Below are 25,439 nucleotides of genomic sequence, written 5' to 3'. Positions count from 1 at the left end.
CAGAGGGACCTAGACAAATTAGAGGACTGAGTCAAAAGAAACCTGATGAGGTTCAACAAGGACAAGTGCAGAGTCCTGCACTTAGGATGGAAGAATCCCATGCACGATGCATTTGCAGCACTTTTGTTCAAAATGAAGCAGAGTGCACAGTACAGAGATTGTTTTTCCATACTCCAGCATAACCAGTCTCTTGTGCAGGTCTCACCATTTGGAAGAGTTTTTGTCAGCAGACGAGTAGGGAAAGCATGATTATCAGCATCTTGTGGAATGTTACTTGGAATTTCAAAACAACTAATTTGAAGAGAACTGGGTTTGTTTAGTCTGCAGAAGAGAAAAATGAGGGGGGATTTAATAGCTGCTTTCAACTAGCTGAAAGGGGTTTCCAAAGAGGATGGATCTAGACTGTTCTCAGTGGTACCTGATGACAGAACAAGGAGTAATGGTCTCAAGTTGCAGTGGGGGAGATTTAAGTTGGATATTAGGAAAAACTTTTTCACTAGGAGGGTGGTGAAGCACTGGAATGGGTTACCTTGAGAGGTGGTGGAATCTCCTTCCTTAGAGGTTTTTAAATTCAGCTTGACAAAGACCTGGCTGGGATGATTTAGTTGGGAATTGGTCCTGCTTTGAGCAGGAGGTTCGACTAAATGACCTCCTGAGGTCCCATCCAACCCTGATATTCTATGATTCTATGAGTGGGGCAGCTGCCCCACTACAGTAGCCTATCCACACTTGAAATATTCTGCTATAAATAAGTAGCTTATCTACACTTGAAATCTTCTACTGTAAATATGTACACAAATGCTGAATGGTACACAAATGCTTAAAGGACTTAAAACAAAGGAATACTAATTAAGAACAGTCAGACAGGTAATTATCCTTATCACTGAATCAAAACTCAAGCACACAGGGTATAATATAACAAGCTGAGCTGAAGACAAAGGGATGACATATATATAGTAAACACAGAAACGGATACAAACAGAGGGATAACGTCCAAAGTTTTCAAACATGTGTCCTCATGAAGCTCATTGTACAAGATTGCCCTCACAAATTTTCACCTTGAATCTGCTCCTATAGACTACAAAAGTCCATGATGATGGCCAAGGTACCCACATAGGGCTCAACCAACCAACCAGTCATCTCTTTTAGCTACCCTCTGAAGATAATAATGACGAATTATTACACATAAATAACTGCTTAGTCAACTAGATGTAAAACTATGAAGACGCTAAAATGTAACAATTCTCTACCCTTCAACACACACTTGATCCAGCACTAGCCACTAGTAGTGGTTTGTTTATGTAATCAGCTGATCTGAGAGGACATGTTCATGACGGTCTAATCTTATGCCAATAGAACCAATATATTTGTACACCTCTATACCGATATAACGTCGTTGGGGGTAGCCAAAAATCCTTACCGCGTTATAGGTGAAATGCCATTATATCAGGGTAGCGGTGGCAGGGCTGCAGCAGTGATTTAAAGGACCCAGGGCTCCCTGCAGCAGCCAGAGCCCCAGACCCTTTAAAGTGCTGCCCAAACCCTGCTGCTGCAGCCCTGGGGTAGCAGCTCCAGTGGTGATTTCAAGGGCCCTGGGCTCCTTGCAGCAGCCGGAGCCCCGGACCCTTTAAAGCACCTCCGGACCCCCGCTGCTACTGCGCTATATGCGAACCTGTGTTATATCGGGTCGCGTTATAGCAGGTAGAGGTGTATTAATATTTATGAACATTTTAAACTCTTTAATATGACAAAATCTATATCAGTTAACAAAAAATATGTCTTTTACCAAATCACATCTCCTATTTGCTTAAATTTGCTGCTCTAAGCTGAAAGTGTGTGTCACATTTTGGTCTGATAGGGATGTGCATAAAAATAAGTCGTGAAACTTATCAAATGCCAAAAAATTAACAAGTGTCTAGATTTGAGGCACCCTTTGAGCTTGAGACCCAGGCCAAATGGCCCTCCTGGCACCCCTCTGATTGGCCCTGGCTGCTGCAGCTGTGCACTGGGGGAGTGAGCTGGGCAGGAAACCTGCTGAAACCACTGCAGTGACAGAATGCAGGGAGCAGGGGCATGGGCTCCCCTCCCAACTCCATCCAGTCAGTTCTGCCTTCGGGCATGCAGGCCCATCTGCTTCCCACTGTCCTCTCCAGTGCCGGGTAACCCCCACCCCCTTCCTCCCATGGGCCACCTCCTCCCCCTCCCCTGCCATGAGTGCCATGTACCCCACCCCCTGTGAGTAGCAGGGCCAGGGCTTGTGTCATTGTCTGAAGTGGTGCCTCATGGCACTGAATTCCATCTGCTTCACCCACCAGACAGAGACCCCCTCCTGCCCCCAGGCCAGGAACAGGACCTGCTGCTGGTGGGTCTGCATCTCAGTGACCGGATCTGCTCTCTCCTGGCACCAGTTCCTATGTCCCACCTCTGTGACAGGAGACATGATGATTTTAGGATGGGAGTACTGTTGAAGTGCTGGTTCTTGTTTAGTCTCTTTGGCATCCTTCAGGGCAGGGCTGACTCCAGGCAGCAGCGCAGGAAGTAGGTGCTTGGGGCGGCCAATGGAAAGGGTCGGCACATCCGGGTCTTCGGTGGCAATTCGGCGGTGGGTCCCTTGGTCCCTCTTGGAGGGAAGGACCGTTGAACTGCCGCTGAAGAATGAAGCGGCGCGGTAGAGCAGCTGCCGAAGTGCCACCGATCGCAGATTTTTTTTCTCTTGGTTGCTTGGGCCAGGGCTGGCTCCAGGCACCACCTGAGGAAGCAGGTGCTTTGGATGGCCAATACCAAGAGGCGGCCCTCCAGCTGCTACTGGGGCGGCATGTCCGGCTCTTTGGAGGAAATTTGGCGGCAGGCCCCTCGGTCTCTCTCAGAGCGAAGGATCCGCCGCCGAATTGCCGCCGAAGAGTGGAGCGGCACGATTGTGCTGCCATGGTTGGTTTTTTTTTTGTTTTTTTTTGCCGCTTGGGGTGGCAGAAAACCTAGAGCCGGCCCTGTTTGGGATGGCAAAAAAGCTGGAGCCTGCCCTGCTTCAGGGGCTAGAAACCCATGTTTTGGTTGCTGGAGGAGGCCTTTTGTGAGCCAGCGTGGAAAAGATACTCTGCAAGGACCGCTGTGAGATTGTGCTGCACAGAGTTTTGTTTGTTTCATAATGGGGACTAGAGATAATGATTTCATAAACAACAAACTCTCATTTTTCTCTATTTGTTGCTTTTTTCTGTCCTCCCATCCCCCCTATTAATCCTGATATATACCTGGGAAGCTGTGAAGTTAATTTTTTGCACTGATTTTCACCCATTTTTGATTTTTTTGAGAAACATTGATAAATTCGTAGGAAATAAAAATAAAATTAAAAAAAGGAAAATGGCACACTACAAGTTCGTTACTGCACTTTGATCCACTCCACTTTGAAATGGGAATAGATCAAAGTGCACTACTAGGAAATTAGCAGGGTCCATATGGCCGGTTAGTGCATAGCAGGCTAGTGCAAAGTAGATTTACAGCCCTGCTGATTGCCCAGCAGTCATCATCACAAATCCCTGCTTTAGGGTTCCTTTTGAAGTAGTACGCGTGTTGTATGTAAAACAAAAACAACCACCACAGAAAATGCATAGCTCACATCAGGTTCTCACATACTCTAGTACGTCGTATGGCATGAAGAAGAACACCAGATGCCTTAATCCACTTGATAAGCATAGATGTTCAGTTGGATGACACTGTTTGAAGAAAGAAGTCCCTTTATCAATTGTTTTTTAAAAACATGTTGGCAACAGCTAGCTAACCCTAACCCTTTCATTGCTCAGTCACTAGCTTCTTTCTTTCATCTAATCTAGCTATCTCTGTCCATTTAATCGAGCCTACACCGTCTTCCCCTCCCCCAGTCCTAATGTGCTTGTTGCTGTAGTATCGCAGATTAAAAGATATCCTGTCAGTGATTATGGCTCATCTCTCCTTCCACAGGATAGTATTTCTCAGGAGCATGTGAGGTGGGGGATCTCAAGGGGACTTGGGAGATGCTAAGCCCTTCGGTATGTATCTTCATTTGGGCAAGGCCTCTGCAGCATGGTATGGCTTGCACTGACCTGCGAAAGAGGCAAGACACATGCTCATCCTAAGCTCCAGGGGAAGATGTTTCCCAGGTTAATGTTCCGCAACCAGCAATACCCTGCCCCAGCATCCAGGGGTTTTCCCTTGGGTTCTGTCACTCCATTGACTAGGGCATTCTTAACAGGTAAAATGTGGCTCACTGTAAAATGGTTTTTCCATTTGGTGGGGAAAATTCTCCAGAATCTAAACATCTGGGGTCTCTTTTTAAATCAACTGTCCTATCACCAAGAATTCCACGGCATCATTTTTATAGGAGCAAATGTTTTGTGCTCCCCCTACCAGGGAACAACAAACACTGCTTTCCTGATCTGTGCTGACACTGCCTCCAAGTCTGGAGCACACAATGCCATGTTCACCTCAAGGTCCATCAGAACTACAGAGCGAGAAAGCAGTATTTGCTCAGTGGAAAGAAGAGGAAACCAGTCGCAGCAGAAAGGATATTCACAAACCCCCACAATCTAACTGCAATAAGACACTTGGCAACTGTTGATGTGAAGCCAGAGGAAATGACTGGATGAACGTCTCTCATTGCTTTAAAGCATTATGAAAAAGCGGGTTTTGAGGATCTGGAGTTCTTTAAATGAGGAATATATAATGTCCCATTAGAGCACAGTATGATACGGTCACTGTGGAATGAGAGATGGCACAGTCACCAGTTTGGGTAGGTCATGGGATCTCAATAGCCCCTGATTATTTCCAAACAGGAACTTCTTACCAGCTCCCTCTGATTCAGCTAGTAAGTGGTAAACAACTTGTCTGCAGTGGTTATCCTCTCCTGCAAAGCCTCTCACCCTCTGGAATGTAACAAGCCCACATTCTTCCACCCATTATTTGCTTTATTTATAGACGTCCTTGTACCATGCTATGCGTACAAGTGGGAGAATTTAAAGTAATTTCTGATATAGCCAGATATTGGCGGTGTTAGGAACTCCAGGCTTAGAATGCCAGCATCTTGGACAGTAACCTCTGGGGAACTGGGCTGGCCTGGGGAGAATGGTGTGAAGCCTTGGTGGTTGCTGCAGATTGTGGCAGCTCCTGAACCCCTCCCTCTTGGTTGCCCCTGAATGAATTATTGCTGTACTTTACTAATTCCCTTAGGGTGAAATTCACCTCCATGCAGAAGGCCAGCACGAAGCATTACTGAGGGATTTAGTGCTGGCGAGGCCTGGCTTAGCACAGGATGAATTTCATCCTTATTTCTTAATCCCAGACTGAGTGCTGGGTGCTGCTTGATGTAAAAATAAAGAAATACGTGAATATCTAAGGGCCAGTTGAAGACTGGACAGGAACATACTGGGAAGCCTAAAGAACAGAGATACCTCATCATAGTTATGCTCCAGTCCTTGCTGTTGTTTTCTATGCATTAGGGTGGGACGGCAGTATACTGAAGTGGGTTAGTGTCTGTGGGCCTCATGGAAGAATGGAGTGAGCAGGAGGGATTTGGATGGAGAAAGTGGCTATCTGGTGCATTGGGCTGGGGAAGGAACGCTGTGCAGAAAGGATGGCGGGTCTTTTCTTTTGGGAGAGTCGAGAGGCTGTAGATTAAAATTTTCCAAAACCACCTGCTCAGAATTTAATAGTCCCAACTTCTGGAATTTATGGGTCTTGTTAGATTGAACTGCATGGCCTCGGCAGAGGGCTCTGGGTAATGGAATAGCTCCCTCAGGAGAAGAATGAGCTAACTTCAATGGGTGTCAAGCACATCCTTAAAGTGAAGGATGTGCATAAGTGCTATGCTGAATATGGGCCTTAATGGGGAAAGACCCAGGCAGCCAATGGAGGGATCTGAGGGTGGGGGAGCTGGCACAACTGGAGGAGTGGTGGGGGAAGAACACTTTAGCTGCCGCTTGTGTAGTTTGGAGAGGTGAGAACCAGGTGGGCCAGAGAAGAGATTCAACAACTGTAAGAGCTATGAGTTGTCACAACCACCTGAACTGGTGGTCTAGCAGAGGAGGGACAGGAAGGAGCAGTCGTTAGAGGGAGCAGGGAGAGGATGTGGTAAGACCACTGTGGCTGTGCACTGTTAGCTCCAACGCTTCGCTCCAGAGGTTGTGTTCCTAGCTATGCTCCGGCCAGTTCACCCCACGCTATGTCAGCTTCCCCCTAGAGAATCCCAACTGCAGAGCAAAAGTCCTTTTAAAGGCACAAGAGGCTTGCAGGGGAATGCAGAGCCAGCACTGCTGCCAGAGCAGGTAGCCCTGGCAAGGGAAGGGTGTAGCGAGGACAGCCCAGGGATGTCCCAAAGGAAGTGAGTCATTCAGCGGGATAATAAAGCACTTTGGATTCATTCCTTCTGTATTGAAGGTGCTCTGTGATTGTGCGGTTCCTCTTACTGACTCCTATTCCTGCATTGCAGTCATGCTATCAGGTGTTCTCGGAGGCACTGACTAATGTCCCAATTGCCAAGACCAGGCATACAGGACAGGAAAAGACTCCTTGGTGAGAAGGAAAGGCAACAGTTAATGGGAAAGAAGACAAAATAGTCTAGATTGGATTTGATTCTCACAGCTGCTCTCTGAGATTAGCCTTTGTAAGGCAGGGGGTGGCTGGAACAAAGAAAATAGCCCTTCCCACTGTATTTCAGACAAGCAGGAATTGAAATGATACAAAGTGGGACTTTCTCATTTTAAATCCCTTGGGTGAACGACATGCACCTGCCCTGCTCCCACTCATGCATGTGTGTGATTCGGTGCCAAGTGAAATGCTGCCTGAAAATGGGCTGACTGGAATGGGGAAGGGAGGCGGGGTGAGGAAATCGAGGAGCTATTGGGAAACAAGGACAAACACTGCCAGTCATTGCTTCTGCTAACACAGCGAGCCCTGTCTCTCTATAAAAAGGCAAAGAGTAGCCCAGGAGCCATCACAGACTCAGAGACGACAGTCTCTGAGTGAAGCTCCTGCAACACCTGGCTGCTGAGCCCAGGAGAGAAGGATGAAGTTTGCTCTCCATGCCGCGTTGTGCTTGGGGATATTGGGTGAGTGTCTGCAGAGCAGCTGTTTCGAGGTAGGGGCATCACTGTCATTCTCAGCAGCCCCCGCACTAGCCAGAGACTGTGAGGAGGTTGCAATAAGGGAGCCAGTTTAATTGCAGTGCACAGTAAACGCCAACAGTCACTGAACTGTGCAGGACAGAAACCAAAGGGAAAATAGCTGCTGGGTGCTGGACTGTGTCAGCTGTTTGCCAGAGATCTTGCTGCCCGGAGATGGCAATTTTAACGCTAATTACAGCAACTTTACCACAGTTCCTATTTTGCTACGGACTTGATCCAAAGCCAAGTGACAACCACAGGAGTTTTTCCATTGACTTCAATGATCTTTGGATCAAGCCTTAAAACAGTCCGAAGGGAAAGCCTGCAGTTTCAGGTTTGCTCTTTATATGGAGCTCCTGTTGCAGGTATGGGTGGAGGTATGTCCCCCTGGTGGAGCGCTGGTATAAGAAGAGAGTCACTGAAAACTTTCCCTACAGAGGATGCACATGTGTTTAGAGAAGATTCTTAAAATAATATTTAGCAAAGAATCTTTAATGTGAAAATTACAAAAAAATACTGCAGAACCTGTAGACTCCTGTCTTTCTAACCTGTCCTATGTTCTTCTTGGGGGGGCGGGGGCGCGGGTCTCTGCAGCTCAACTTCGGACCCCCTTCTTGTAAAGAGACGTGCCCCTTCAACCACCCTCCCCCCGACCCTAAGACCTTGTCTGAGAGTCCAGGGCTTGGCTCTCTCCACAATACCCTGAATTGCTTGGGGTTATCTCAAAGAAGCTTCTGCAATTGTGAAGCATTGGAATGGGTTACCTAGGGAGCCTGTGGAATCTCCTTCCTTAGAGGTTTTTAAGGTCAGGCTTGACAAAGCCCTGGCCAGGATGATTTAATTGGAGATTAAGTCCTGCTTTGAGCAGGGAGTTGGACTAGATGACCTCTTGAGGTCCCTTCCAACCCTGATATTCCATGATTCTATTATTCTAACGGTCTGGTGCCACTAGTGACCGTAACCCCTTCTCTTCTGCCCCAGCCCTGCTGAGCAAGATGAGGCTGTGAGGAGTGCCTCTCTTTCTTCTCCTAGGCCAATAAAGGTCCACAAGTCTCCTTCCACTAGATATGTCTGTACTCCTGCCTTTGGAGCCCCTGCTCTTTCAGGCTCCTGGTTTCCTTTGTGTAAAAGGTTGACTGCGCTCATGACAAATCCGTCTCTCTGTCTCCTCTCCTACCCAGACTCCTCTATTTGCTGATAATGAGGCCACGTCCCTGGCAGTGTTACTCCTTGACTTAAATGGGAGGCAGTAGGGGAAGGCATTTTAGAAATAGAACTGTAAAAAGAAAAACAGGCTGAGATTTTTTAAACCAATCAGTAAAAGCAGAGATTTTAAAATAGAAGCTGGGACTGGGACAACAATTAGAAACAAGCAGAAAAAGCACACGGACAATGGCAGAGTTTTACAGGTAAAACAAACAGAAACAGGCACTGATTATTATACAGACATTCTATTTTGTAGTGATTTGGAACAGGCAAGTTGTGCACACATTGTGACTGCATAATCTTATTACTGTTACCCTTATCCTCTTCCCACCAGGTATTTGTTATGTTCCCTTAATGCTTCTTGTCCTAAATGAAGTGTCCTCTTCTGCTATGAATCTAGCATAACTGGGGCCCCCAATCCCAATCTGGGCCTCTGGACACTAATGTTAGCTAAATAATCAGCATCCACAACACTGTGACTGATCCAAGCTCTCAATCAGCATAAAAAGAGCATCTGTTAATAATGTTCTGTCCTTCCTTCTTAAGGTCCTGATCCTGCAAACACTTAAATGCATGTGTAACTTTATGCATGTGAGTAGTCCCACTGAAGTCAATGGAACAGCTCATGTGCATGCAGTGAAGAAAGGACATGTTTGCAGAATTGGGGCTTAAGTTATCTATCCTTATATCTTATATCTATTCTTATATTCCCAAACACAAAAAACATGGTGAATAAGAGATAAGAGTGCAAAGGTGTTTTTACCCCTTTGTAACAACCTACAGAAAGAAAACTTGTGGAAAAGAAACCACATGCATTTTCTGAAACAGAAAGCTTAGACTTTAGCAGTTCAATACCCTTCACGTGAGGCTTAATGCAAAGCTAAGTGAAGTCAGAGGGAGTCTTTCCACTGACTTTAGTGAGGTTTGGATGAGGCCCTTTTATACTCCAACCAACTTCCACCATCATTCAACATCAGTTTTTCCCATGACAATGTAAACAAGTGGGAAAGCATTACTACACACCAACACCTGCATTCAGAGCCCTGCATTCCTACATGGTGATGGTGGTACCCAATACACAAATATTCAATAAGTAATAGCCATGTGCTTTCAAACAATACCTTAGATTCTACAATGCACAGGCTCAGCATACTCCATTATCCTATGTAAGTCTGTAATGCCACCCTGCATGGAACAGCTTTCTTTGCTTTTGTCAACAATTCAATCTTTACTAATGGTTAAACTATTCAATGCACTGCTGTATCTTCAATCTGTCTTCGTTCTCCAATGGCACAAAAATCCTACCTGGCCCGTGAAATTGGAACTAAGCTTTACACAGCAGATTTTTATTTGCCACCAATTCCCAAGGGTGGGCAGAGTTACCAATACGGGGGTGATGTGGGCTGGTGGTTATGTGAGTGATTGCATAGGGAGGGATGGCAGATGGAGACTGGCTGCATACCTTAACAGCCAATTTCCAAATTCTCCAAGGTGTAGGCTGGTGGAAATGCTGGGCAGATCTTGAGCCTCACTCCAGCTGCTTGATTTGGCTCCAGGGACGCACACAGCAGAGGAAAGCTGACTTATCTGGCCACCAGGGAATTCCCCTGATGTGAGGAGATGCTCTGGGTGATGCCACCTCTCCCCATATCTGGGACAAGAGGCATGCCAATGGACATGGATGTAACTAGGGTGCTTCTGGGCTCCAGCAATCCCCACTTATGGGAACAGCCCTTTGGGCTTCTCTAACTTACTCCAAGGACTGGATCCCGGTCAGTTCCAGGATCAGCTGGGGAAAAGAGGCATCAAGCCACCTTTTCTCACCCCCATGTCCGGTCCTGCACTGAGTGCGGTTTAGCCACGTCAGAGAATATGTTCCTGTGTGTTGTCTTTTTGTGAGGGTGTCTCCTGGGGGTGATCGCAACAGCCTTCCAGCCTTCACTTCCCTCTCACAAAGTGTTTTGTTTGGGAACTTGCAAGTTTGTGGTGAGTCTGTAACAGAGAACATGCTGCGTTTCCACTTCCATTGACACTGTCAGGAACTCAAGGTGCTCAGCCTTCCACTCCAGTTTGCCCTTGCAGCATGAGAGGCCTGCAGCTGCAGAGCTCTCATTGTGCGCACTTCTCTGGGGTCTGCAGGGTAGGAATCCTCCTCCTGGGCACTTCCTAAGCTGCACAGGGCAGGCAGACTGGAGAGCAGGAGAGCCTACGCAGGAGAGCAGCTCCCACCCTGCAGACCAGGAATTCCATGATAGTGGAGCTGCCCTGTTATATACCTTAAGGTCTGCATGGCAGGAGCTCCCCTTCTGCACATCTCTTCAGGAGTGACCTCAGGACTTTAGGGTAGAGCTTGTCTCCTAAGGAATGAAGGAAAAGTGGGAGAGTAGTTCCCTGGCAGAGAAACACATGCAAATTTGGAAAGCTCTCTGACACAGAGGAGGAACCTGGAATAAGGTATTTATTCAAGCCCTGACGTTTACCCTGCTTTCAGTTTGTGGGCCACAGCCTGCTCTCAGTTACACCACAAATCTGGAGTGACTCCACAGAGGTTAGTTACGCTGGAATTACAAAGGTGTAACAGAAGGTTGCATTTGCTCCTATTTCTTCCTCTTCCTGAAAGAGGAAAGACTTTCCTCTAAAAGCACAAACCCTAAGAATCATCCTGCATTTGGGCCAGGGTGAGGAGCTTTAGCAGAAATCTCCTAGTGATTTGAATCTGAGGTGGCCAATTAGTAAGAGCTGGAATATAAAAATATCAACCCCCCTACACTTTGGGACAAATCCATCTGTGCATAACTCCACTGAGGTTACACCAGAGGTGAATTTAGCCCTTTGTATCCACTTGAATCTAGATGTAAGAAACCAGTACACAGTGGCCCTAAGCCCTGGAGTCCTGCTATTGGGAACAGGTAGGGAAGGGTCTCATGGGAGACCTATGTCTGTAGGGAAGGATTATGGCTCTTTCAGCTAGGTCTGAGGTTCATGAAATAACCTCTTAGTCCTCTTTTGCTCTCTCCACAGTGCTCTGTCTTGCCGACCTTCCAGCCCAAAGTTCCGTCCGATGGTGCACAATATCTGATGCAGAGCAGAAGAAATGTGTGGAATTGAAGACGAAAATGTTCTCAATCGCTTCATTAGACTGTGTGAAGAAACTAACTTACTCTGACTGCATAAAAGCTATTGCGGTAGGTTGCCAGCAATGTATCAGGTCTGGGGCTGGGAGGAACAACTTGCCCTGTCGGGTTCCATTTGCCTAATCTGGGATGAAAGCTTCACTATCCTCTTTAAGTGATTGATTTCCTTCCCTCATTGCCTGGCTCCATTGCTACAGCAGCACCCCAGCCAGAAGGACCCCAAAGAGAGGCTCTGTTCATTAACGCTCAGTGTTTTCTGCCCTTGCTGCTGCATGTGCCCACAATTGATTTAATCCTTTTGTGTTTCAGGAGAATGAAGCAGATGCCATTAGTCTGGATGGTGGCCACATTTTCGAAGCACACCTTGCCCCGTATAATCTGAAGCCTGTTGTGGCTGAGGTCCATGGCACAGGAAAAGGTACATTTGCATGGAAGTCACTGTTTATTGACCATAAAGTTGTGGCACTTTGACCACCATGGTGCTAGCTGTCAGCATGTTAGTAACACCGTACTACTCAGGCAAACTGGGAAGGCACAAACCCCTGGGCAAATCAGTGTGCTAACTCAGAGAATACGTACTTCTTCAGAGCTGGCCATAGACCAAGGGCCAGGGCCTTAGCTGGTACACATGAGGACTGATCCGCAGCCAGTGACCTCAACACAGCTGTGCCCGTTTACACAAGCTGAGAATCGGGACCTGGTGGAAAGCAGCAATGATCTGTACTCCTGCTCCCTGCCTCATTTTCCTAGCTGTCCAGAAGATCACACTCTCCTCTGGAGCCATCAGCGTTAGTTCTATCACTCCACTCACCCTGATCTCCTCCCCTTCCCCACAACCAGACTGGACCTTTCCTAATCCTCTTGATTTCTGATTCGTTTGAGGGTGTTTTTCCACTTCCATGAACCTTCTGGTTCTTGCTTCATTCCTTCCCAGTGACCCATGGGTGCTAGAGTAATTTTACCTGCAGACTGGGGAGCAATGCTAGAGCAACCAGTTACATGTTATTACAGGTGACATTATCATTTTCACATGTCCCCCTCAACACCAGCAAGTGAGGTGACTATCATTGCTGAGCTGGGTCCCCATGCTCACATGCCCCCTTCGTAGTACCTGAAAGCTCCAAGCAGCAGCAACCTATGATGTGCTTGGCCATGTTCAGGAAGCGTGCTGTGAACAGTAGCTTTTCCCTGATGTCTCTCTCAATGGCTGTTCACACAGAGCTTAGCTTGTGCGCTACTACAGAGCTTAGCTCATGCGTGTAGCTTGAGGGGCTAGAGGAGGCTACAGGAGGTGGTGGTGGGGTTTCTATCCCAGAGCAATCTTTCCTCTCCACACAGCCCCTCTATATCATTTCTGTTAGGCAGCTGAAATTTGGCTTCTCTGTGGATCACAGAGGAGGAGCAGACCAGTCTATAGAAATGGTTCTTACTCCCACTGCCCTTTCACTGCATGTGGCAGTATCACAAGGGCAGTAACTCGTTCTCAACAGAACTGGAGTAACTCCAGTGTGCTGCTATTGCAGCTCCCTCTGGGGACGTTTACTGCTCACTGCAGTGGTGCTGCAATGGCTGGGGAAGGCTAATGCAATAGCGTGTCTGAAGAATTTTGCGAGGTTAATTTGCCTCAGTAACTAACGGCCTCTGACAAAACACAGCAGGGGGACTAAGCTGAGCAAACCTCAAAGGCTTTCTGCTTTCAGGGACCTTGTACAAAACTGGAAATTAACTGGGCTAATCCAGGCATGTGGGACCCAAGCTGAGTCAGCTGCACTAACAGAAGTTAAAGAATGACATCAACACAAAGTTTGTAGTGTTGGGGTGGCCATGGTGGTCCAAGGATATTAGACACCCAAGTTGGGTGAGGGAGTATCTTTTACTGGACCCATTTCTGTTGGTGAGAGAGACAAGCTTTCGAGCTACACAGAGCTATTCTTCAGGTGTGTGTAGCTCGAAAGCTTGTCCCTTCTCCCAACATAAGCTGGTCCAATAAAAGATATTACCTCACCCATCTTGTCTCTCTAACATGAGGGTCAGTTGTTTCTTGGAGGACCAGGCTGAGTTGAGCACACAGACAGGGCAGTGGATAAACAAGCACAATGAAGAGGGAAAGAAACAGAAAAGAAAGCTAAACATTAAAGCTGCTGCTATCAGAGTTGCTGGGTCTGCATCCCCTGTCTGTAGTTCTCTTCCTGTCTACTGGGATGATTTAGCTGGAAATTGGTCCTGCTTTGAGCAGGGGGTTGGACTAGATGACCTCCCGAGGTCCCTTCCTACCCTGATATTCTATGATTCTACTGCATTACTGATGATTCTTGGAGGAAAATGACAGTACTTCTCCATTCCTATCTCCATCGGCTCCTGCTTTCCAGATCCCACCCAAACTCCCAGCTTTCTCTTTGTATTATAATACAGGTCTCTGTTCAGAAAGTCAGGCTGTTTTGAAAGTGTGTAGAGTTCGGGCTAAAGGCAACATTACAGAGTAATTCTCAGTGTTATGGTTGAGAATTAAAAGGTAAAAAGTCAGGAAATTGAAAGTAGTGGGTTTCTGTTGCCTCCAGAATTCAGTTCCTTTGCACAGATATAATATTTGCCATACAGTCTATGGAGAGAATTTTAACAGACCCCATTTAGAGTCCATTCCTGCAACCCTTACTCACACAAGGCATCTTTACTCATGTGAGAATGTCTACTGCACTCAAAGAGACTTATCACTAGAGTAAGAGCTATTAATAGCAGCACACATAGCAAATAAATGCAAAGACAAGAGCATTTAGCAATTACTAATAATACTAATTAGTAGAACATTTAATATTATGTCCGTTACAACCATTATAGTCAGATTGATATCAGCATGGCAACCCACCAATACTAAACAGGAGAAAGGGGTTGGGTGTTTTACTACATTATTATGGCTCTTTCTGTGCCCAGGATTTGTGTGACATGGGAAAAAACAATTGTGTGAACTGGAAGGGACAGTAAGCGACTTCCATTTCTGTTTGTGCGTTCCTTTGTTCCAATGCTTGCTTGCTTTTTCTCCTCCCTCCCTTACAGATGCGACCACCAGCTACTATGCTGTGGCAGTGGTGAAGAAAGGAACTAACTTCACAATAAGTGCTCTTAAAGGGAAGAAATCCTGCCACACAGGGTTGGACAGATCTGCTGGCTGGATCATTCCCATTGGGACCCTCTTGTACCATCAAATCCTACCCTGGGATAGAGCCTCTCCCATAACCCACGGTAAGCTAGGAAAGAGCTAGGTGAGTAGGAAGTGCTAACATTAAGCTGGGGGTAAGGAGAACTGGGATTGATTAGTGTTAGGGGGAAGGTAACAGGTTTTCTGTGGAACTTTTGGGGAAACCAGCAAACCAACGGAACCACTCACATTTCCTAATTTTCTCTTCTTCCATCAATAAGGGCATTTCCATGACAGCAACAGCTTCCTTGATTTGGAATCCAATATCTTCTACTCAGTCACACTCCAAAAACTCTGTTGTTCAATAGTTATTAAAGTTGCTACCAATGTAATATGCCATCCTGACACAAACCCAAGGAAATGGAAAGTTAAAGCACCTCTACTCCTTCACACACAACACCCTGCACCACTGCCATGAACAGCAGACCACACGACAGAACCTTCACTCTGCCTTGCTGGAGATGCCATCCTTCCAGCATCCCCTTTACCAACCTCCCTTCCAAAGGCATCAGATTACAGACAATCTTCCCTTCTGCACATCTCCTCTCCTCCTGCTACTTTCTCTTAACACCTCACACTACTATACCAAGCATCAACAGCTGAGAGAAGGTAGTTTGGTAAAGAGTGAGTTTGCTGTTAACTACTGCATGTCTTTTTCCATAGCTGTGGCCCAGTTTTTCTCAGCCAGCTGCGTCCCTGGTGCCCCTGCAAATGAACCAAATCTGTGCCGCTTATGCATTGGGACAGGTGCTCAAAAATGTTCCCGTACTGAGCCTTATTCTGGCTATTCCGGAGCCTTTCAGTGAGTGAAAGTTATTTTTATCTGGTAACGATCTCTCCCACACACATGTTTTCAGCTGTACCATAACAAGGTCTCCTAACATGGCTACACTTGTAGAGTAGTTGGGACCTAATTGTCTCATTGGTTTCTGTTGAGTAATGGGCCTCAGTGGAATTTAAAAGGGCTCCAGAGGTGACCCCAGCAATTACAGGCCCATAAGCCTGACTTCAGTACTGGGCAAACTGGTTGAAACTATAGTAAAAAACAAAATTGTCAGACATATAGATTAACGTAATTTGTTGAGGAAGAGTCAACATGGTTTTAGTAAAGGGAAATCATGCCTCACCAATCTACTAGAATTCCTCAAGGGGGTCAATAAGCATGTGGACCAAGGGGATCCAGTTGATATAGTGTACTTAGATTTTCAGAAAACCTTTGACAAGGTCCCTCACAAAAGGCTCTTATGCAAGTAAGCTGCCATGGGATAAGAGGGAAGGACTGGTAACTGGTTAAAAGACAGGAAACAAAGGGAAGGTATAAATGGTCAGTTCTCAGAATGGACAGAAGTAAATAGTGGTGTCCCCAACGGTCTGTACTGGAACCAGTCCTATTCAACATATTCATAAATGATCTGGAAAAAGAGGTAAACAGTGAGGTGGCAAAATTTGCAGATGGTCCAAATTACTAAAGATAGTTAAGACCCAGGTAGATTGCGAAAAGCTTCAGAAGGATCTTTAAAAACTGGGTGATTGAGCAACAAAATGGCACACAAAATTTAATGTTGATAAATGCAAAGTAATGCACATTGGAAAGCATAATCCCAACTATATATATAAAATGATGGGGTCTAAATTAGCTGTTACCACTCAAGAAAGAGATCTTTGGAGTCATTGTGGATAGTTCTCTGAAAACATCCACTCAATGTGCAGTGGCAGTCAAAAAAGCAAACAGAATGCTGGGAATAATTAAGAAAGGGATAGATAATAGGACAGAAAATATCATGTTGCCTCTATATAAATCCATGGTACGCCACATCTTGAATACTGTGTGCAGATGTGGTCGCCCCATCTCAAAAAAGATATATGGAATTGGAAAAGGTTCAGAAAAGGCAACAAAAATGATTAGGGGTATGGAACAGCTTCCCCATGAGGAGAGATTAATAAGACTGGGACTTTTCAGCTTGGAAAAAGAGAGATGGCTAAGGGAGATATGATTGAGGTCTATAAAATCATGACTGGTGTAGAGAAAGTAGATAAGGAAGTGTTGTTTACTACTTCTCATAACACAAGAACTGGGGCCACTAAATGAAATTAATAGGCAGCAGATTTAAAACAAATAAAAGGAAGTATTTCTTCACACAACGCACAGTCAACTTGTGGAACTCCTTGCCAGAGGGTATTATGAAGGCCAAGACCACAACAGGGTTCAAAAAAGAACTAGGTAAATTTATGGAGGATAGGTCCATCAATGGCTATTAGCCAGGATGGGCAGGAATGGTGTCCCTAGCCTCTGTTTGCCAGAAGTTGGGAATGAGTGACAGGGCATGGATCACTTGATGATTACCTGTTCTGTTCATTCCCTCTGGGGCACCTGGCACTGTCCACTGTCAGTAGACAGGATACTGGGCTAGATGGACCTTTGGTCTGACCCAGTAGGGCCATTCTTACATTCTTATGGAAGAAGCACCCCTACTCCAGGGTTGAGTATGTGGCCTGTGATAGCTCCTAGCCCCTACAAGCAGTTAGTGAGTGACCAGAAGTTGAGCTATAAATTGCACATGGCAGTACAGAACATTATCATTGGGCTACTCCTGATGATTTTCATTATAAAATTCTTCTCTGCCGTTGCATTTCCTTCCCCAGCCCACATAGTTTTTTGTGAAGATAAACTGTCATGTATCTGAGGCTTGCTTCAAAGGTAGTTGTCTGAAACGTAGAGGGATGATTTGAGATTAGCAACAAACACAATATTTCAGTGTCCTCCTTTTCTTTCTGCTTTATTTCCCCCAACAGGTGTCTGAAAGATGGAGCTGGAGATGTAGCTTTTGTCAAACAGCTAACTGTTCTAGGTAGGCATGAGGGATCATTCCGTTTCACCACTTTCTGGTCAGGCCTTTCACTGGGACTCTATCCTTGAATTCTATCTATATTGCACCTGCCTTCATTTCTCTCTCGGTTTATCCCACACCTCTTTTCTCTTTGTCTCTGGGAGGAAATATGCTTTGTATGCTGTGTTCCTGACTGCTACATAATCAGCATAGAGAGATTAGATTTCACCTCTTAGTCTAATGGCTCTTTCTTGTGGCTGAACAAGGCTACCAGAGTGGGAACCAGTTTGTATGTTGCATCTTCGATGTTCACAGCGAAATCACACCAGCACATTATTCTTTGAAAGATTAAATTTGGGAAGGGGCTCCACCTCCACCAACATCATGACAGGAATCTACTCACACGACACCAGCGTGAGAGAAAGTATGGTCTTGTGGTAAAGCACTGGGCTAGGACTCAGGAGACCTGGATTCTGTTTCCAGCTTTACCACTGACTACTTAGGCAAGTCATTTCGTGCCACATTCACGAAGGGTCTTGGGTGCCCTTCCCCTTCCCCCACTGTTTTGCGTGGAATTGCAAGAATGGATTCGATGTCTAAGGCCCCTGACTGCAGAAGCGGGGGGCCTGGCGGTGGATTGCAAGCAGAGACCTGCCCCGAATTTCAGGAGAGGGGCAGAGTTTAGGACACACCCCTCTTGTCAGTATCTGCCATTGGCTAGCTTAGGACACACGTGTCTTGTCGGCTTCTCCAACTGGCTAGCTTAGCTGGCTCCCCGCTCAGCATGCTGGCTTTGTGAATCCCATTCTTAGGTCCCTTTGTGTCGCCCCTTGCACTGTACGGGGGGCCTAGGCACAGCTCTCAAGCTTTGTGGATTTCTAGATGTCTAAGTCCCTTTGTGGATCTGGGCCTTCATCTCTCTTGGCCTCAGATCTCCAGCTGTGAAACTGGGATGATGATGATGATACTTCAGGGATGGAGGAATCTGTCTCATGGAAGTTGTCACTCCTCTGGTTCTCATTCAGGGATAAAAATCATTGGGAAGTTTCCTGAAGTGGGGTATTCAAAGCCCCTTTAAATACTGGTGTTGCTGTAACCTATGGACTTCCATTCCTCCCAGAAAATGACTCAAGTGAGAAAAACAAGTATGAGCTGCTGTGTGAAGATGATTCCCGGAAGGCTGTAGATAAGTATCATGAGTGTCACTGGGCCAAAGTTGCTGCTCATGCTGTTGTGGCTCGAAGTGTTGATGGCCGGGCTGACGAGATCTGGAACTTCCTCTCTCAGGCAGAGGTATTTACTTTTTCCCTTCTCTACCTTTCTCTCTGTTCCAGCCTCTCTTTTGCTATTATCCCCTTTTTGTTTGTTCTCTCCACTTTTTCAAAACTATCTCCTGCTCTTGGTAGACACCTGATCATTTCTCCCCTGTGACAGGCAAAGTATGGCAAGGACACAAAAGAGAGCTTCAAACTCTTCAGCTCTCCTCATGGGAAAGATCTGCTTTTTAAGGACTCTGCTTCCAGTTTTATCCGTGTCCCTCGACTGATGGATGCCCAGTTCTATCTGGGCTACCAGTACTGGGCTGCTATTCAGAGTCTCAGGCCAGGTAAGCAGGGACTGGTCTCCAGGGCAGGTGGTCATGAAATTTTAAGGTGTGGGGGGGGATCCATTAGGAGGCCATGGCTCAGATCCTGCTCTTAAAGCATCCTTCAACTTCATTCACTTTGAAGTTAACAGAGCTACTGAGGTGTATCTGGGTGTAGATGAGCGCTGGATTGAGCTGCATGAGTTGTGCTCTGCAGTGTGTGTTCAATAAACAATTGGCACTGCCATAACTGGAGATGTTTGAATGCAAATTCTCTTGGCCCAGGGATCGGACTCCCATGTGCCACTGAGCTGCATTGTCACTAACAAGCAGTAGTTTGGTGTCTCTCTGCTCTCGCAGGATTCTGGGTCCAGCACCAAATGTCCCACTCGGTATATGCCACACAGCCCCAGAAGCACCCAGAGAAGGAATCAGGCAGCAGGAAGACACGTTTCTTTCTCTGTTCTCTCCCTCTCATTCCAAGGGCTATTCACTGCCTATTGGCCCTGACCAAGCAGGCACCTCCCAACCCCCTTCCCCTGGCAGCTCAGTTGTGCAGCTTGGTGGGGTGGGGGTCAAGGGGTAGCCTCGGCGTTGCCTATTTCTCATCCCTCTCCTGCCAGTGGCCCAGCAAGGGGTCCAGGAGCATAGCCCTTTGTCTCCTGAAGGAGCAGGATGCTGCTCAGATGAGGGGCGGGGTTACTCCCCCTCAGGCTCCTGAGCTGCCATGTAGGCTGGGCCATAAATGCCGTGTAACACAGGGCACACTAAGCACAGAGATCCCTGACCGTCCAGTAATGGAGTGAGGGTGGTGGGATCAATGTCCTAACTACCAGCCCAGCTGTTGGTCCCTGGGGTCTCCTGTATTCTGGGGACACCCACTGCCCTTTGGCTTTGCTTTGCCTACATCATCTTTCCCACCACACTGGGTCTCCCTTCCATCCCTGTTAATGATGCTCCCTCACTAGTCGGTGGGGCTGCTGTAGAGCAACATGAGATCTCCCTGGGGCAGGCCATCCTGGCTCTGGACCACGTCTGGGAGAACCATTCTGCATGGATTCAGGAGTGTCACCTCTGGGGCAGTTTGTGCAATGGGCAAGTGATGATTCCCATGACCTGCTCCAGAACAAGGGACACACCAAGAATCAGTCACAGAAACATTTGGAGAGTTAAAAGTAAATCTGTTTGGGGGAATGAGGCAATTTTCTCACATTTATTTGCAGTCCAGAATTATTTGTCAGATGTTTGCTGTCAGTTATTGCTGCTCTGTTGCTCATTCAGGGACAGCTCATGGGCAATGTTGGGCCATTTTGATTGGATGTCTGGGTCACCTGGGGCTAAATCCACTGAGGCAAAACCAAAAAATAAACCAAAAGAAATAATTTCAGGTTGAAACAAACCATTTCCATTCAAATTAAATATAGTCTTGGAACATTTAGTTTTAAAAATGACAAACAAAATGTTTAGACTTCTCTGACATTTATTTATGTTATTTTGGTGCTGGAAGTGAAACTATTAACCAAATTCGACCCCTGTTCACAAATGCTTTCGGACAACCCAAAACTGCTTTTTTTTTGTTTTTTATCAGAGGGGTAGCCGTGTTAGTCTGGATCTGTAAAAGCAGCAGAGAATCCTGTGGCACCTTATAGACTAACAGACGTTTTGGAGCGTGAGCTTTCGTGGATGAATACCCACTTCGTCAGACACACCCACGCAGGTGGGTGAATACCCACCTGCGTCTGACGAAGTGGGTATTCACCCACGAAAGCTCACGCTCCAAAACGTCTGTTAGTCTATAAGGTGCCACAGGATTCTCTGCTGCTTTTTTTTGTTTTTGTTTTTTAAGCAAATAAACTATTTAGCCAAGAAACTTTGCCCAGCTCAACTCTCAACCAGGCTGGTCTAGGGAGTGAAAGGCTGGGGCTATGCTGAGAAGAACATTGGTCTCTCACATATCAATGCACAGCACTACCAATGCTAAGTGACCTGGAGGTTATGAAGCCTAGGACCATATTCTGAGCTGGCACAAATCAGTAGAACTAAGTGAAGCTAAGGCAAGTGGTGGAGTGTCCATTTCTTGCTGTCTTCAGACCAAGAGTGGCTGCCTCTCTGGAAGATGCTTTGGTCCAACACACATTATTAGTCTCAAGATAGGGGTAATTGGGTGAAATTCTCTGGCCAGGGTTATAAAGGAGGTCAGACAAGATGACCTAATTGTCCCTTCTGGCCTTAAAATCTAAGCCTCTACATTGATTTTGAAGCATCCCCCTGTCCAGTGAAAACCAGACCCAGCCAACTGGCATCCTTTTCCTGAATATTCTGCATTCCACTAGTCCAGCATTTGTCAAACGAGACTATTTTGAATGGAGCTGCAGTGATCGTGTGTACACAATGACTTGTTGTCAGCAGCCCTGCTCTTCCTGCAATCAGTCAGTTGGTGGCTTTACATTTTAGATAAGTTTTTGGCTTATTCTCTCTGCCTCGTTGCTTCCCTAGAAACTCCTGAACCCCCTTTGAAAAAGGTGAAGTGGTGCACAATAAGTAAAGATGAGAAGGCCAAGTGTGATGAATGGAGTGCAGTGAGTGGAGGCAGCCTGGACTGTGCAGTGGCAGAAACAACAGAGGACTGCATTGCCAAGATAGCGGTATGGGTGTTTCCGTTTCCCACTGCTCTCTCCATGCATCTGCCAGCTTGGGGAACAGTTTCCTCTCTCTGTCTTTGAGCAGTGCTGGTCAGGAATGTTTCAATGAAACAGTTTTTCATTGGAAAATGCCAATTCATTGAAACTGAAACTTTTTCCAGGAAAGAGTCAGTTCTGATGAATTTCTTAACTTGATTTTTTTTTTTGAAGTTTACAAATTGTCAAAACATTTCGATGTTTTCTAAATTTTCATTTTTCGAGTCAAAGTCATTAAAATGTAAGCTACTTATCCTACCCATCTCTTTCGTGACAGCAATATTTTTAAAAGGCCTCGTCTCTGGCAGGGGGAGGCTGCATGAAAAGTAGCTTCATTTCATATTTGTTGAGTTACTTTCATTGCAGAAAGGTGAGGCGGATGCCATAAGCTTGGATGGAGGTCATGTCTACACGGCTGGTGTATGTGGTTTGGTGCCAGTCATGGGAGAATACTACGGGGGTGAGTGGGGCACAATCTGTCTTTTAGCTTGTTGATGGGGAATTAACTGATATCAGAAGACTTGATTTTATTTTGAACTATGATAAGTCAGTGGTCCTGATTCTGGTCACAATTAGCTTGATCCAGAAAATGAGTGGAGGTGGGGAAGCAAAGGGGCTTTAAATCACTGCACCCTCTGGATGCTGAAGCAGATTTGGACAGGAGTGGTCCTGGGCATAAGCTAGAGCATTCCCTGAATGGCTGGAGCAGGGCACTCTAGCCACACCCTTCCTGCTTCTGACATGCCCCTCTGCCCCTGGAAACCCCCGCCTTGGGGGCTGTGTGGAGGGGATGACATGGGGCTGCTCCATTGGCTCAATCCCTCAGGGAACATCTGCCCTGTATCAAGGTATTCCCAGGTGGTCAGTTCCAGATGACATAGGGCCCCTCCCTGCCAGCAATTCAGATGTGGAAAGGCTGTCTGGGATCCACAATAAAGGCCAATGACAGCTGGTTTTGTCTGACTTGAACAACCCTTATTCACAGAATTCCTCACAATCATTAAATCGTTGTCTTCTAGCCTCCAGCTCCAGTCTCTGTTTACCAAGCTGGTGCCCCAGAAGGGGAGTAGAGCAATGCTTTGCTCTGCTAATGTGCTAGATGTTAGACCAGCCACTTCTGTCTCCTTCTGCATTAAGGCTTCCTCAGAAAGTAACTTGCCAGCTGCCCCACAGAGAAACCACTGCTGTGAACAGAATCCTTACAGAGCTAGATATATACACAGTGCCAGGGAAACCTATTTTTAGCATTAACTGCACAGCTGCTTTTGAAGAGCTCTCTGTCTGACATCTCCTCCTCTTTCCCATTTCAGATGACATTGAACGATGCAAGAAAGAAGGAGCACCTGGAGGTAATTATTGGTAACAGAGGGGCAGAAGATAAAAGCCTGACCTAGAGTAAACTGAAAAAATAAATTGGCCATTTCTTCCTAACCCTTAGCTTTCTGTTTCTTGACCAACATTCACCACAAAGATGGCTACGGGGACCTTTATGTCCAGTGTATGTAGTAATGATCTACTACACAGATCCAGTAGTAAAGGGGAAAGTTTGCTAATGGCCGTCAGTTATTTAGATTAAGGAACACAGGGAGGAACGACATAAGGACCTACCCAAACTAGTCAATTTGACAACATGATCTCAGATAAAATACAACAAAAAAGCAAGGTCAAGGTAGTACATTCTGAAGGGAACAAGTTAAATTACCCAAAGAATGTAAAGAAATGGGGTCAGGAAGAGATTTACCCCTTGATATAATATTGCCCAACTGGCCAGGTGGATTATGCACGATTTTTGTTGTCTTCCTGTGAAAGCTCTTGTGCTAGCCTGGGTCAGAGACTGCAGCAGACTAGATGATCTGTTCTAGGATGGCAATTCCTGTGTTCACATGAACATTAGCGGTATCCACTGTTCAGAGTGTATTACACATCCCCCCTCACTCCCCATTGACTGACCCACAGGGAGCTTTGAGCCTGCATCTGGTTAGTCCGCTACCTTGAGTTGTAGAGGTTCAGACTTTTAACGCTGAAGGTCTTGGGTTCAAACCCTGCTGCTGGCCCAATGACGGGGAAATCTCTAGAGAAGCCTCATGTACAGAAAGGAACCCAAGTTCTCTTATGATATCTAGAAAGTCTGATTTCATGTTATTCAACATAAACCCCTCTAGGGGAACTGAATATCTCCAGGAATTGTTAATGGGATATAGTGCTTGCTACTGCTAGGTCACTGATCAAATCACATCAGTAGCATAGATAGTGTTATTGTCTGCTGCCTGTTTACTGACCTACATGACATGGGTTTGCCAGGTTCAGACCAGTTCCTAGTGGCTTGGCAAGGAAGCATGCACTGCAGCAGCTTGTGCGGTGCCAGTTCTTGGGATAAGCAGGGACTTTAGATCCAGGGCTGCAGGAGCACTGAATAAACATGATGTTGGCTTTTAAGGAAGACATCAACCTTTCATCTGTCTTATTGTGAAACATGGGCCATTTGTCCTTAAGGGAGGTGGAGAGGAAAAACCTTTCCCCCAGGCTTTGAACCTGGAAAGAGAGGGGAGCCCACACTCAAATACCCGTTTCTGGGGTCTCCTCACTACAGAGGCATCAGGGCCAGTTCCTGCACCCTTTCCCCCATGGGAGCAGATGGCCTGAAAGGGATCAGAAATAGAAGGCTCTGTGGTGGGGAATTGGGGTGTTCAGCCCTCGGAGAGCTCAGGCATAGGAGTCTGTCTGCTCCAGTATGTTGCTGAGTTGTGCTCAGCTAGATCTTCATTGTTAGCAGAATGGCGGATGTGTGGCCAGCTGGATCTGTGACTACATGGATCCACCAGCTGATCCCACTGCAAAGTGTGGAAGAGTGGCAGGGAGACAGTTTATGTGGAGCGCCAATATGCCAACACATTACACCGCAGGGACAGAAGGCCTGGGATACAGTACTAGAAAATAGGCTTTAGTAGAAATATTCCCCCAAACAGAGAGGCAGGCTGGTCTTGTAGTTATGGGCAGGACTGGAAGTCAGAAGGCATATGCTATATCCCTGGCCCTGACACAGACTTCCTGTGTGACTGTGGGCAAATCATTTAATGACCTAGTGCCTCAATTTCCCCACCTGTGGGGAGAAAAATAATGGGGATACTACCAGAGGGGTATTGTGGGGCTAAATGCATCACACCTGCAAAGCCCTCTGTATCCTGGGGTGGATAGGCTGTAGGAGGACACACTATTCTTGTTATTCCCATTTGTAGATCCTCTCTATGGAGGGGAAGGATGAAAAGAATTCTGAAACCTTGGATGTTAATTCTGGTTCAGGTTTGACTCTCCTGCTTCACTTCCTTTTCCTTCTGCTCTGTGACAGAAACATATTATGCCGTGGCTGTGGTGAAGAAATCCAACCCCGGTATCACCTGGAAGACCCTGCGTGATAAGAAGTCTTGTCATACAGGTGTTGGGAGAACTGCTGGCTGGAATGTCCCCATGGGCTTGATTCACAAGGAAACCAGGAGCTGCGACTTTGGTGAGTCAACTTGTGTATCAACTTCTCACAGTGACTGTGTGTGTCCGTGTCCCCAGTACAGACATCAGGGGGCCAGTGCCAGAGAACAAGAGCCTCATCCCACAGCTCTTGTCTGGCCTTCGTGTCTCTGGTGACTCCCGGATGCTGGTTGGGCGCTGGCACGTGGGAAATGCTGCTTTG

The 25,439-nt window shown here is 46.5% G+C and overlaps 1 protein-coding gene across 1 annotated transcript in view; it reads left to right on the top strand.

Annotated features, from left to right (window-relative positions):
• Positions 1-6,894: 6,894 nt before the first annotated feature.
• LOC116818669 (ovotransferrin-like) overlaps positions 6,895-25,439 on the top strand; it is a 55,611-nt gene continuing 37,066 nt past the window's right edge. The window contains exons 1-12 of the mRNA XM_032769799.2: positions 6,895-7,076; positions 11,358-11,521; positions 11,780-11,888; positions 14,522-14,707; positions 15,327-15,465; positions 17,457-17,512; positions 18,612-18,784; positions 18,926-19,097; positions 21,573-21,721; positions 22,121-22,214; positions 23,065-23,103; positions 25,101-25,259. Coding sequence (XP_032625690.1) covers positions 7,034-7,076; positions 11,358-11,521; positions 11,780-11,888; positions 14,522-14,707; positions 15,327-15,465; positions 17,457-17,512; positions 18,612-18,784; positions 18,926-19,097; positions 21,573-21,721; positions 22,121-22,214; positions 23,065-23,103; positions 25,101-25,259 — 1,483 coding nt within the window. The 5' untranslated portion in view covers positions 6,895-7,033. The remainder of the gene's footprint in view (positions 7,077-11,357; positions 11,522-11,779; positions 11,889-14,521; positions 14,708-15,326; positions 15,466-17,456; positions 17,513-18,611; positions 18,785-18,925; positions 19,098-21,572; positions 21,722-22,120; positions 22,215-23,064; positions 23,104-25,100; positions 25,260-25,439) is intronic.

Source organism: Chelonoidis abingdonii, chromosome 8, assembly GCF_003597395.2.
Source record: "Chelonoidis abingdonii isolate Lonesome George chromosome 8, CheloAbing_2.0, whole genome shotgun sequence".
NCBI lineage: Eukaryota > Metazoa > Chordata > Testudines > Testudinidae > Chelonoidis > Chelonoidis abingdonii.
Note: the sequence above shows the minus strand (reverse complement) of the source record. Positions and strands in the feature narration are given on the sequence as shown.